Source organism: Aotus nancymaae, unplaced genomic scaffold (genome assembly GCF_030222135.1).
Source record: "Aotus nancymaae isolate 86718 unplaced genomic scaffold, 86718_ANA_hifiasm-v0.15.2.pri h1tg000004l, whole genome shotgun sequence".
Taxonomy (NCBI): domain Eukaryota; kingdom Metazoa; phylum Chordata; class Mammalia; order Primates; family Aotidae; genus Aotus; species Aotus nancymaae.
In genome coordinates, this window is record NW_026988415.1 from 43,400,359 (window position 1) to 43,413,697 (window position 13,339).

The 13,339-nt window shown below is 41.3% G+C and overlaps 1 protein-coding gene across 1 annotated transcript; it reads left to right on the forward strand.

The window, feature by feature from the left end:
• The first annotated feature begins 4,513 nt into the window (after positions 1 to 4,513).
• Positions 4,514 to 8,005, forward strand: LOC110569440 (thymosin beta-15A). Its single transcript, XM_064360105.1, has 3 exons — positions 4,514 to 4,711; positions 6,507 to 6,623; positions 7,531 to 8,005. Exons 2-3 carry the CDS (start codon positions 6,524 to 6,526, stop codon positions 7,566 to 7,568), a joined length of 138 nt encoding a protein of 45 aa, XP_064216175.1. The 5' UTR covers positions 4,514 to 4,711; positions 6,507 to 6,523; the 3' UTR covers positions 7,569 to 8,005.
• Positions 8,006 to 13,339: the final 5,334 nt, after the last annotated feature.

Consider the following 13,339-nt stretch of genomic DNA (forward strand, 5'->3'; position numbering starts at 1 on the left):
TGATAGGCATCTACAGAACTCTTTACTCCAAAACAACAGAAAATACATTCTTCTCATCATCACATGGCACATACTTTAAAACTGATCACACAATTGGAAGTAAAACACTCCTCAGCAAATGCAAAACAACTGAAATAATAACGAAGAATCTCTTGGACCACAGTGCAATCAACTTAGAAATCAAGAGTAAGAAATTCACTCAAAACCATACAATTACATGGAAATGGTAATTGTATTACAATTCCATGAAAATGGTAATTGTATTACAATTCCATGAAAGACTTCTCCTGAAAGATTTTAGGGTAAATAATGAAACTAAGGCAGAAATCAAGAAGTTTTTTGAAACTAATGAAAAACAAAGATATACCAGAATCTCTGGGACATGGCTAAGGTAGTATTAAGAGGAAATTTATAGCACTAGATGCCTACATCAAAAAGTTAGAAAGATCTTGAGTTAACAACCTAATATCACAATCAACAGAACTAGAGAATTAAGAGCAAACAAATCCCAAAGCTAGAAAAAGACAAGAAATAACAAAAATCACAGCTGAACTAAAGGAGAGAGAGACACACATAAAGCCAGTCAAAAGATCAATGAATCCAGGAGCTGATTTTTTTAAAATGAATAAAATTAATAGACCACCAGCTAGACTAATGAAGAAGAAAAGAGAGAAGATTCAAATAAACACAATCAGAAACAGCAAGGGGGATATTACCACTGACCCCCACAGAAATACAAACAACTATCAGAGAATATTATGAACAACTGTATGCACATAAATTAAAAACTCTAGAAGAAATGGATAAATTCCTGATACCTACACACTCCCAAGACTGATCCAGGAAGAAACTGAATTCCTGAACAGATCAATAGTGAGCTCTGAAATGCAGGCAGTAATAAGTAGTCTAGCAACTGAAAAAAAGCCCATGACCAGGGGATTCACAGCTGAATTCTACCAAATGTACAAAGAAGAGCTGGTACCATTTGTACTGAAACTATTCCGAAACATTGAGGGGGAGGGACTCTGCCCTAACTCATTCTATGAGGCCAGCATCATCCTGACACCAAAACCTGGCAGAAATACAACAACAACAAAAACTTCAGGCCAATATCCTTGATGAACATTGATGCAAAAATCCTCAATAAAATACTGGCAAACTGAATCCAACAGCACATCAAAAGGCTTATCCACTACAATAAAGTAGAGTTTCTCTCTGGGATGTAAGGCTGGTTCAACATATGCAGATCAATAAATGTGATTAATCACATAAGCAGAACTAAGGACAAAAACCATATGATTATCTTAATAGATGCAGAAAAGGCTTTTGATAAAATTCAACATCCCTTCATGTTAAAAACTCTCAATAAACTAGGTATTGAAGGAACATACCTCAAAATAATAAGACCCATATATGACAAACCCACAGCCAACAACATACTGAATGGACAAAAGATGGAAGAATTGTCCTTGAAAACAGGCAACAAGACAAGGATGCCATCTCTCACTACTCCTATTCAGCATAGTATTGGAACTGGCCAGGGCAATCAGGCAAGGTAAAGAACTAAAGCACACTCGCATAGGAAGAGAGGAAGTCAAACTATATCTATTTGTAGATGACTTGCTCCTATATCTAGAAAATGCCATCATCTTAGCCCAAAAGCTTCTTAAGCTGATAGGCAACTTTTGCAAAGTCTCAGGATATAAAATCAATGTGCAAAAATCACTCCCATTCCTATACACCAACAGCAGTCAAGCCAAGAGCCAAATGACGAATGAACTCCCATTGTCCCATTAACAATTGCCACAAAAAGAATAAAATACCGAGAAATACAGCTAATTAGGAAAGTGAAAGATTTCAAAAAAAAAAAAAAAAAAAAGAACTACAAATAACAGAAGGAGAACTACTCAAATAAATCAGAGATAACATAAACAAATGAAAAAACATTTCACACTCAGGGCTAGAAAGCAGCAATATCATTAAAATGGCCATACTGCCCAAAGCAATGTATATTAATAGATTCAATGCTATGCCTATTAAACCATCATTGACATTCTTCACAGAACTAGAAAAAATATTTTAGAATTCACATGGAACCAAAAAATAACCAAGGCAATCCTAAGCAAAATGAACAAAGTTGGAGGCAAACCATGCTACATGGCTACAGTAACCAAAACCATATGATACTTGTATAAAAACAGGCATATAGATCAATGGGACAGACTAGAGGAGCCAGAAATAAGACCACACACCTACAGTTATATGATATTTGACAAACATGAGAAAAACAAGCAATGGGGAAAGGTTCCCTATTCAACAAATTGTGCTGGCATAACTGGCTAGCCATATGTAGAAGACTAAAACTGGACTCTTTCTTTACATCATATAGAAAAATTAACTCAAGATGAATTGAAGACTTAAATGTAAAACCCAAATCGACAAAAACCCTGGAAGACAACCGAGGTAATACCATTCAGGACAGAGTTATGGGCAAAGATTTGATAAGAAAAAAAGCCCATTAAAAAGTGGCCAAAGAATGTTAACAGACACTTTTCAATAGAAGACATGCATGTAGCCAACAATCATATAAAAAAAGCTCCACATCACTGATCATTAGAGAAATGCAAATCAAAACTACAAGGAGATACCATCTAACACCAGACAGAATGGCTATTATTAAAATGTCAAAAAATAACAGATGCTGTCAAGGTTGTGGAGAAAAAGGTATGCTTGTACATTGTTGCTGGAAGTATAAATTGGTTCAGCCATTGTGAAAGACAGTGTGACAATTCTTCAAAGACCTAAAGGCAGAAATACCATTTGACCCAGCAATCCCATTACTAGGTATATACCAGATAGAATAGAAATTGTTCTGTTATAAAGACACATGCACAGGTATGTTCATTGGAATACTATTCACAATAGTAAAGACATGGAATCAATCTAAATGCCCATCAATGATAGACCGGATAAACGAATTTGTGGTATATATACAGTATGGAATACTATGCAGCCATAAAAAAGAAAGAGATCATGTCCTTTGCAGGGACATGGATGGAGCTGGAAGCCATTATCCTTAGCAAACTGATGCAGGAACAGAAAACCAAATACCGCATGTTCTCACTTGTAAGTGTGGGCTAAATTATGAGAACACATGGATACAGAGGAGAACAACACACACTGGGACCTGTCAGGGGGTGGAGGGTGGGAGGATGGAGAGGATCAGGAAAAATATCTAATGGGTGCTAGGCTCAATATCTGGGTGATGAAATAATCTGTACAACAAACGTCCATGATTCAGTTTACCTATGTAACAAACCTGCACATGTACCCCTGACCTTAAAAGTTAAAAAAATACACTGGAAGCTACACATCACATTCAGGATAGGACTGCCCCTGGGGAAGTGGGAGGGGGAATGGAAATGGAGTAAAAGTCAGGGAAACCTCAATTTTTTTTTTCTGTAAAGGTTTCATTCCTTAAAAGAAAGACAAAGTCAATATACCTAAATGTTAACAACATTGAAATCTGAGTAGTGGAAACACTGGTGTTTGTTATATTTAATGCCAGGGACACTGTAGGTACTCAATAAATATTATTTGTTGAATGACTATGCCTTTTTGTTTTAAAAGTTTCTCCAACAAACATACACAATTCTCAAATTAACAGAAAGTGCTACAAAAGCAAAAAAAAGGTAATAAAGTGAGGCGGGAAAGCTTGAGAAATCCTTGTGGAAAGAATGACATTTGATCTATATAGATGTATACCAACATACATGAGGTGCAAGCTAAAGACATAGTTCTACCTCCATCTTAATGCTCTAAGGTTCTGGGTGAGTATCCAGAAAGTGATCTTGAACGTTTAGTCCTTTCAAATAAATACCGGGTCCTCAATTTTGTCTTCCAAAAGACACTGGGTGGTGCTGTTGTCAAAAAATTCCTCTCTATCATGGATTTATGACTTCAATCTATAGACATCTCCACAACTAGTGTGTCCTGTGGGCCAAAGTGCTAGGGACTGGGGATGTAAAGGTGAATAGCCTCAGTTGTTCTGTGGTGATAATAAACTGCTGTTGTGTTCAGTGGCTGAGAAAGTTGCAGATGTGACTTTTACATTTCATAGGAGAGTACTATGTCACAGAAATGACCAGTTGAATGGCCCTGAACCACCCATCCTCCCCATGAGAACCCTTACTCGACGACCTGGCCAAAGATTAGAGCAGAAAACACCAAGCCCCACTCCCAACCTACTGTTAGGTTGTCATAGTGTCCTTAGGCCTCAATGGCTATAAAAAGCCAAGAGAGACTAAATGCTGGTCATTCAGCTTGGACCTCCGTGTTCCAGATGTTCTAAGCTCACTGGGCAAGATGCATCTGCTTACCGCAGAGGCCTCCGTTGGGATGAAGGGAATGTGGACCCTCAGGACTAAAAGCAGTGGGAGAGGACTGGGAGGTGGGGCGTGGGTAGGCGGGGTCTGCTCTGACGTCACGAAGCCCCTGATGGTAGAGGAGACGGTGGGCGCAGGCTCTGGAGGCCCAAGCGGAAGAGGGGAAGGAGGTGAGCCCGGAAACCCTCGGCCAATGAGAGAGGGCTGAGGCGGGGCTGCTACGGGGCTTAGCACTGCGGGGCTCTGCGCGGGAACGCTAACCTGGTCCGGAGCCAGCCTCGGTCTCAGCCCCGCGGACGGCCTTTCCCGAGTCTTCAACCCTTCAGGTGAGGACGTGCGGCCTCGCGGAGCCAGAGGACCATGGAGACGGGAAGGCGTGGGGGTGGCGAGGTGGGGATGCCGCGCCTTCCGGAGCCAGAGCGGCCGGGGTTGGGGCTGCCGCTTCGCGTCTGCACCGCCGCCCGGCCCGGCGTGTCCGCGCCTTTGTCTTCCCCCGGGCGCCGCCCTCTGCGCGCGATGCCGAGCCCTCCCGGGGGTCCGGTCCCTGAAAACAAGGCCCCGCGGTGGGGAGAGGGGACGAACCCTTAAAGCGGCCCATCCGCGGTAGCTGCGGGTCTGAGGCTTAGAGGCTGAGGAGTTTGGGGGCCGCCGGGAATGGGCCCTCTGGGGCTGGGCCCTCGTTCCCTCTCCTCCCATGGCCGTTGGGCTGGGCGCCCGACAACGCTAATAGTTACTTGAAAGAGTATGCCAACCGCTCCTGACAGACTGGCCTCTGCGCCCGGCCCCGCTGTTATTTATTGGTTAGTTCCATTTCCCAGCGCCGAGCTTGGAGTCTGATCGCTCGGCAGAGTAGGGCCTTAGGGTAACCTCGACGGAATGGAGGCACGTTCGGCACTTGTGGCTGCTTGGGGGCCTCTCCATTCTACCCCGGGCACTAGACTAAGTGTCTTACTCCCCCAGGGTGGGGCCGGGCTCGCGCACCAGAGCTCTGCCTTGCGATTTCTGGGATATCCTATTGTCTCTTCTGGACAAACTCGGGACGCTCACAGGGCACCAGGCATTCCGTCAGGTCCACAGCCACGCACCTCTGAGCCTCATCTCCTTGCGTCTCTCTCTGCAGAGAAAAGATGGTGAAAGAAGACACACTTATGTTTGGTTTATTCCATTTTGCTGAAGTCCTGAGTCTGATCCTAGTTAGCTGTTCCTTCTTACAACGTGTACAAACCGATGCCACGAGGAGCTATTACAGGACGTGTATTGTAGTGCCTTAATGTACTGTCTTCTTTGGGGATTTAAAATAGAAATGAATTAGTACAACTTATGCCACTTTGTTGTGTGCTGCTCTCCTTGTCCCAAGAAAAATGCCAAAACCCAAAAGTAATAGAAAGCGAAGATGCTTAAATAGTGCTATCTCCTGTTACAAAATCATTACCTGGTTAAAGCCAGACTTTTTTTTTTTTTTCCTTCAATTCCTGTCTGGTCTTATGCTTCTATCACCTCCATTTTACCCTTGCTGTGATTTTAAGAGTAAGACATATTGGCTCTGGGTTTCTAGAGCATCTTGGTTTCTGGGGCGTTCTGATCCAATGGCATTTACTGCCTATCGGAAATGGCTAATGCTGTGGAGTTTAAATTATACTAACAAAAATATAACTATTCTAAGATCTGTTGTTGTTTTTTCTGTTGAAAATGAGCAGGTAGAATACACATTGATAGGAAATGTGAAAATTTTTGCTTGTGACCCCTTAGTCCAAAGATAGTTCTGCCGGGTAAGTTTTCTTAAAAATCTTTTTTCTGGCGGGGCGCGGTGGCTCACTCCTGTAGTCCCAGCACTTTGGGAGGCCGAGGTGGGCTGATCACTTCAGGCCAGGAGTTTGAGACCAGCCTGGCCAACATGGTGAGACCCCTGTCTCTACTAAAAATACAAAAATTAGCTGGGCATGGTGGTGCATGCTTGTTTGTAATCCCAGCTACTTGGGAGGCTGAGGCAGAGGAATTGCTTGAACCCAGGAGGCGGAGGTTGCAGTGAGCCGGTATTGTGCCACTACACGCCAGCCTGGGCGAGAGAGTGAGACCCTGTTTCAAAAAAAAAAACGATAACAATTCTTTTTTTCTTTTCAGTCTATCTTCTATTCAAGATGAGTGATAAACCAGACTTGTCGGAAGTGGAGAAGTTTGACAGGTCAAAACTGAAGAAAACTAATACTGAAGAAAAAAATACTCTTCCCTCAAAGGAAAGTAAGTCATGGGGGGGGGTTCTAGTGGAAATCAACATTAGAGAAAGTTAATAGGTTCGGCAAATCTTCTAGTAAAATTTTGCCACAAAGTAAGCAATAATTAGAGCACCATGGTATTTAATGCAATGGGTAAAACTATCAAATAGTTTTCTTCTGGTTCTCACATGATGGGCCTAGTAGTGATGGGACAATAAAAAACTAGTTTCTTGTTTGAAAATGATTAAAAACCACATTAAAACCAATCTTGGAATATTGGATGTAGCACTAAAAGACACTTAGATTTTGTCTACTTTTGGGTATTTGGTATTTTTCTACACTTAGAAATTTTAGTCCGTAATATTATCCTTAAAGAACCCTGTAGAATCTGCAGTTTTGACCTTCTATATATGATGACAAGATAAGGTGAGATAACAAATTTACTTCTGGGTATACTCACATCTCTCAGATTCAAGGGATCGGTTCTGCCCTTTGGAGTTACAGCCTGATGGAGAAACTCTAAGCATATTCACAAAAGCTGAGAGGCCCCTTTTGTTATATCAGTTTTATTTGAAAGTTGCAACGTTAATTAAAATTATCTGAAAGTGTATACTTTCCTAACTATATAGTGATAAGTAAATCTGAAGAAAGATCTGCGATTACTCCTCGGTCTTGAATAATCTGAAAAAAAAATGGCAACAGCATTTGGAAAAACAAACCCTACAGTTGATGTAGTTTCTACTTGGTAGTTCAGGTGGTTAATGTGCACACACATGCATGCACACACCACACTGTGAGTTTCGTGGTTAATGCCTTGGCATTCCAAATTTAAAGCATGTATGGCAGCCTTCAATGACTTACAAAGAGTTCTTTCGGAAGAAGCTGAACTTAGGAAAATACTTTTGTAATTTTTCGTTTCTTTCCTCCCGTAGCTATCCAGCAGGAGAAAGACTGTGTCCAAACATCATAAAATGGGGATCTCCTCTCAAGAGCAGATTTCAACATTTCCTGACGGTCTTGGTTTTAGGCTTGTTTTTTTTTTTTTTTTTTTTTTTTTTTTTGGTAAACCTATGTGTTTGTAGAGATTTCAGGCATCTTCTGATTTCTTCTCACCTACATTTCCTGGCTAAGAGGTCTGGGGTAGTGAATGTTTCCTTAAGTTCCTTTCTAAACTTCCCATTGGTATGTAAATTCCAAATGGCAGATGCCGTCAATAATGTTGCCATTGATGACAGTTGTATGCGTAGTCCTTCCACCTCATACAGGATAAGCCAATTTTAACCTTCTACAATGGGTGCCTCAGTTGTTTCATAATCTTCATGAAGTTGCATCCTTTGGCAACATCTTACAGTTTATTTTCACCTCCAATGTAGCAATAAAGTAATAAATATAATCATTATCATGTGACTCTTGTAGTTCATTCCGGTAGTATTCTAAGGAATGAAAAGTACTTAAGGCTACCTTTTCAGCCAAACAAAATGGTTGAAGGAAAACTGTTAGCAGATTATTCATGGGGGAAAACAATCAATTCTGTCCAGGTCCAGTGAGTCCTGACTTGGGGATGCTAGGTGCTCTTTCTTTAGAGTTGGAACCACAGAGTTACAGAACCTTGGGAGAGAAGGTCATGTGGACTAACCTCCATATCTCAGAACAAAGAGATGAAAACACAGGATCTCATGTGATCTGTTCAAGCTGAATAAGGGCTGGAGTTCAAGCTGGGCTCTCTTGCCTTCTGGAAACTTTTTCAGCTTAATGGGAGTTAATATCCAAGACTGAAGTTGGATGGAGAAAGGGACAGGAGGCACTTGCTAACAAACACCATATTAAGCACATCACATTTTCTGATGACCTGTAACACTGAACTTCTGATAGAGTTTTTCTACTGAACGGAATTTGCTGTTTCATGAAGTAAACATTTCTGCTATTCATGGTGAGCATAAATGCCATGAACTGAATTTTGTCACCTATGACCACCTGATTCATATTTTGAAGCCCTAATCCCTAGTGTGATTATATCTGGAGATAGACAGGTTGTTTCAGAAGTAATTTGGGTTATGAAGTGATAACAGTTAGGGCTTAATCCAATAGGACTGTGGCTTTATAAGGAGAGACAGACCAGCCTCCAACATGTGAGGACACAGAAAGTTGGCTGTCTATGTGCCAAGAAGGGAGCCCTCACCAGAATCTGACCTTGCTGGAAGTCAACTTGAGATTTCTAGAATCTAGAATTGTGAGCAAGTACATTTCTGTTAAGTCACTTAGTCTATGCTAATACAATAAGGAATATGTATAAATGCATGCATTTCAATTCCTGCCTTTGAACAATACTTTTATCCCTTTTTAAAAATTATTATTTTATTTTTATGGGACAGGGTTTTGCTCTGTCGCCCAGGTTGGAGTGCAGTGGTACAATCACAGCTCACTGCAGCCTTGACCTCCTGGGCTCAAGCAATCCTCCCACCTCAGCCTCCCTAGTACCTGGGACAACAGGCATGTTCCACTACACCCAGCTAATCTTTTTGATTATTCGTAGAGATGAGGTCTCGCTATGCCCAGGCTGGTCTTGAACTCCTGGGCTGAAGCAATCTGCCTGCCTCAGCCTCCCAAAGTGCTGGGATTATAGGCATGAGCCACCATGCCCAACCTACTTTAATCACGTGTATAAAAATGAATCACCTATAATCCCACCAAATAGAAGTATTAGGCATCCAGACTTGTGATCTATTAACGTACATATCTTCCTCCAAAGATAGGTTATACCATTCATACCTATTTGCAACCTCAAGTATTATCTTACCTCCCCTTTTCTAAGGGCTCACATTCTTAAATAATCACTTGGGTTACATGAAGTGGAAGCCGTTTTCTCTGCTATAGCTTAAAGTTTCAAAAGCAAAACAGTAGGTGGGTCAACTTGGATCAAGTGCCAATGAGGTGACACAGTCACAGGGCTTAGTGTAGCCAGAGGATTTGAGGCTTGGGGGCAACCATGTTAGTCACCAATACCTTAACTCCTGCCTGAGGCTATTGTCCAGTAGAGTGGCTCAGCCCCTTGCAGTGATATGCTGCTTACATTGTGTCCAAACCTGCCTCCCTGTAATTTCTATCCAATAGTCCTGGGATTGTGTGCTGGAGACCTAGAGAGGGTAGTTAATCCATCCTCTAGAATTTGAAGTCAGCTGTTGTGTGCCTGCCCCTATACTTCCAAGTATTCTGCAGCTGACTCTTCTAAGATCCTTCAGACCCAAATTTCATAGATGGGAAACCATCCTGGTTGCAGATATGCTCAGATTTGCTCATTATCAGGTCTCTGGATCCTGATAATGATCCTATCATCCAACACATTTGCTCCCCTTTCTGTGTTGTCATTTGCACATTTGATAAAGATGGTATCCATCTATGATAGATTCAGCAACTTCTTCATTTGCAAACTAGTGCAGCTCAAAGGAAAGCATGAAGGTTGTCAGGTGACCTGGGGTTTAACAGTAACCCGTAGTCAGTTGCATCTGGTAGTTGTCCTTTTCATTAAAGACTTGGTATGCACCCTGTAAGTGTTAAACTGAGTTGGAGCAGATGAGAAGTGCATGGTAGGAGGTGAAAGACATGTAATTACTAAGTGAATGCTCATACAGAAACGAGATGGGAAAAACGGCAGTTGCTCATCCGCAGTAGTTTTGCCCCATGTTTTTCAATTATTTAATGTTGGGGTACTCTTCTAGTCACTGGGTTTACTCGTCTTTTCAATCAGGGTTAGATTTTTTTCCACATAAGCGAAGATTGAGATTTAGGTCCCTGAATTCATCTATTATCTACAAAACTGGCAGTACTAGGGCTTTGTTGTAGCAGCTGCATTTATAGGGGAAGTAAAAGTCTGAAATTAAATGATTGTCTTCCTTTATGCATCTACATCCTTAGAAAATCACTTGTCAGTGGCTTTACACCTTTATTCTGTCCGTGTACACAGGCAGATATGAATGACCTTAATTACTAAGAACAGAAAAGGATGAAATGTCGGAAAGAAAAAACATACTGAAAGTGAAAAGAGGAAAAGCAGCCAAATAAAATTTCATGCCTAATTCATCTTTACAAAGGATAAAAATGTCTCGTTTAGTATCATGGCTTAAAATTCCCATGAAACTGTACAGGCCAGTGAGTTTTAAAAACATTCTTAGAATTTAATCAATGCATGTTCATACCTAATAAGAATATCTTGGCTTTGGCATCTTAAATGTGTAGAAATATTTTGATTATTACCTTGATAATATTCTACCTATTTGAACTTGAGCAAGTGACAATCTTTCGTGGTTCAGTTTCTTCATCCATAAAAATGGAGACAATTGTGGTTCAGTTTCTTCATCCATAAAAATGGGGACAATAATTGTCTCCATTTTTATGGATGAAGAAACTGAACCACAAAAGATTGTCACTTGCTCAAGAGATCTTCTGAAAGGTAATTGAAGTGTTCCCTGTAAAGCACTTAGAACAATGCCTGGCACAATCACCGTTCACTCAGGGGTGACTCTTTATTACTACAGCAACCCCTGGTTTAATTGACATTAACCAATATGAGTGTCAGCTATATAGGTGGTAATGAAAGGGAGTGAAATAAACTGGCAAGGTCAGAAGTGGGGTAAGTTCATTCAATCTTCTGCTTAATATGTGCCACGTGGACTCTACCAATGTTCAAGGGATTGTGATTTTCAGTAATCAAAATTGTAATTAAGTCCTTGACTTTACCACAGAACTGAATATGTTTTTGTCCACAGTCATATCAAGTGGTGAAGAGACATCTCTAAAGAGCCAGGAAAAAATACTGACATTACTGTGTAGTCACTAATTAAAGGCAAAGGTATTGATTAATGGTATCATGAACGTGTCTGATATATAACTGGATATTTTACAGATGTAAACAACACTCAGGTCTCTGTAGCAATGTTTTGGTGCAGAAAGCTTGTATTAGGGATTTCCAGAGAAATAAAACCAAGAGAACGTTCATCCATCTATCTATCGAGAGAGATTTATTTTAAGAAACTGGTTCATGTGGTTATGGAGGCTGGCAAGTCCTAAGTCTGCAGGATGGGCTGGCAGCCTGGAGTCTCAGGTACAAGCTGACGTTACACGTTAAGTCTGAAGTCCATGAGGTCGAAGACCCATGGGACAAACGATGTTGCAGTTCAAGCGTGAAGGCTGTCTGCTGCAGAATTTACTCTTGCTTGGGGGAAGTCAGTCTTTTTGTTCTATTCAGGCCATTATGGAGGGCAGTCTCTCTTACTCAGATCCGTTGATTTAAATGTTAATGTTACCCAAAAACACCTTCACAGAAACATTCACAATAAAATTTGACCACAAACCCAACCGAGTCGGGTTATATCACTCTATCAAGTCAGGTTACCTAAATCTCTATCCTTGCTTATTTGGGTAAAAAATCTCCCCCTGGTTGGGAAGACAGGAAAGACATAAAATTGTCCCATCACAGAGCTAAATGTGGATCATCAGGTAATGACTGTAGAACTCTAACCTGAAAAATTTCCCCACTTCCTGCTTCCCACTGTTTTCTCTCACCAGTTTGCAACAAGGTAAACATATGCTCCCCAACTTACAATGGAGTTAAGTCCAGTTAAGCCTATCATAAAGTCAAATAATTTTAAGTTGTACCATCCTGAGTTGGAGTGCGTCTGTATTGGACACAAGTGTACAACACGGAATGGCTATGCATATGCTTCAGACAGCTATTGCAACATAGAATTGAGCACAGGAATTGTCGAATTTGCTAACTGCTGCTTGAAAAAGCTCCCGTGTTTGCATGAGAAAATCATGTTCCTTGTATAGCTTTGCAGGAAGGCTAACTTGATGCTTTTGCTTTTACACCTCTGAATTGATCACATTGCCTTCGAGGAAAGATCAAGCTATGAAAAGCCTTGCTGTGAAGGGGAGGATCACCTCAGACTGTCTACCCTAGGTATCCATGCCTTGATGGTGCCATCACTACAACACGAGCGAGGATGGCAGAGGACAATGTTCAAGTACTTGGGTTCTGGACTCAGACTGAAGTGGATTTGAATCCTTGCTTTTCCGTTTATCAGCTGTGTTATCACTGGACACATTACTTAGTTACTCTGTGTCTTGTCTGCAAAAAATTGAGGCTGAAATGTCTACACTATAAAGGGTTACTGGGGGGAGTCAATGTGATAAGCAGACCGTGGAGGAAACACAATCTAACATTCTCATGGGTTTTCCACTGAGACTCAGACAGCTTTGTAGAGAAAGATTTTTTTTTTAAATGCAGTACAGGTAAGGGGACTGTACTCAAGAGATCAAGAAGGGCTGTGTGGAGTAGTCACACAAATTCGGCAATGATCTCATAGGTTGTCAGGGGCCAGTGTCTTATCTAATAGAGGTTTATTCATTTATATGTTCATTCAACAAATACCTGAGCGCTACTACACTCACAACTTCCTGCATGATCTAGTTACCCTGGGAAGTACAGAGTCTTAAATTTGGACATGTTTCAGAGTGAAAGCAATGCTCTTAAGAATTACTCAGGGACAACAGGCGAAATCAGGTCATGCGGACACTATGCTGGGGAAAATGTCTGGGATTAGGAGAAATAGTAAACAGTCACTTTTTTTTTTTTGAGACGGAGTTTCGCTCTTGTTACCCAGGCTGGAGTGCAATGGCGCGATCTCGGCTCACCACAACCTCCGCCTCCTGGGTTCAGGCAATTCTCCTGCCTCAGCCTCCTGA

Coding starts and splice junctions, on each gene's coding strand:
- LOC110569440 (XM_064360105.1), top strand. CDS start 6,524: ATGAGTGATAAACCAGACTTGTCGGAAGTGGAGAAGTTTGACAGGTCA. Junction 6,624..7,530: donor TACTCTTCCCTCAAAGGAAA/GTAAGTCATGGG, acceptor TTCCTCCCGTAG/CTATCCAGCAGGAGAAAGAC.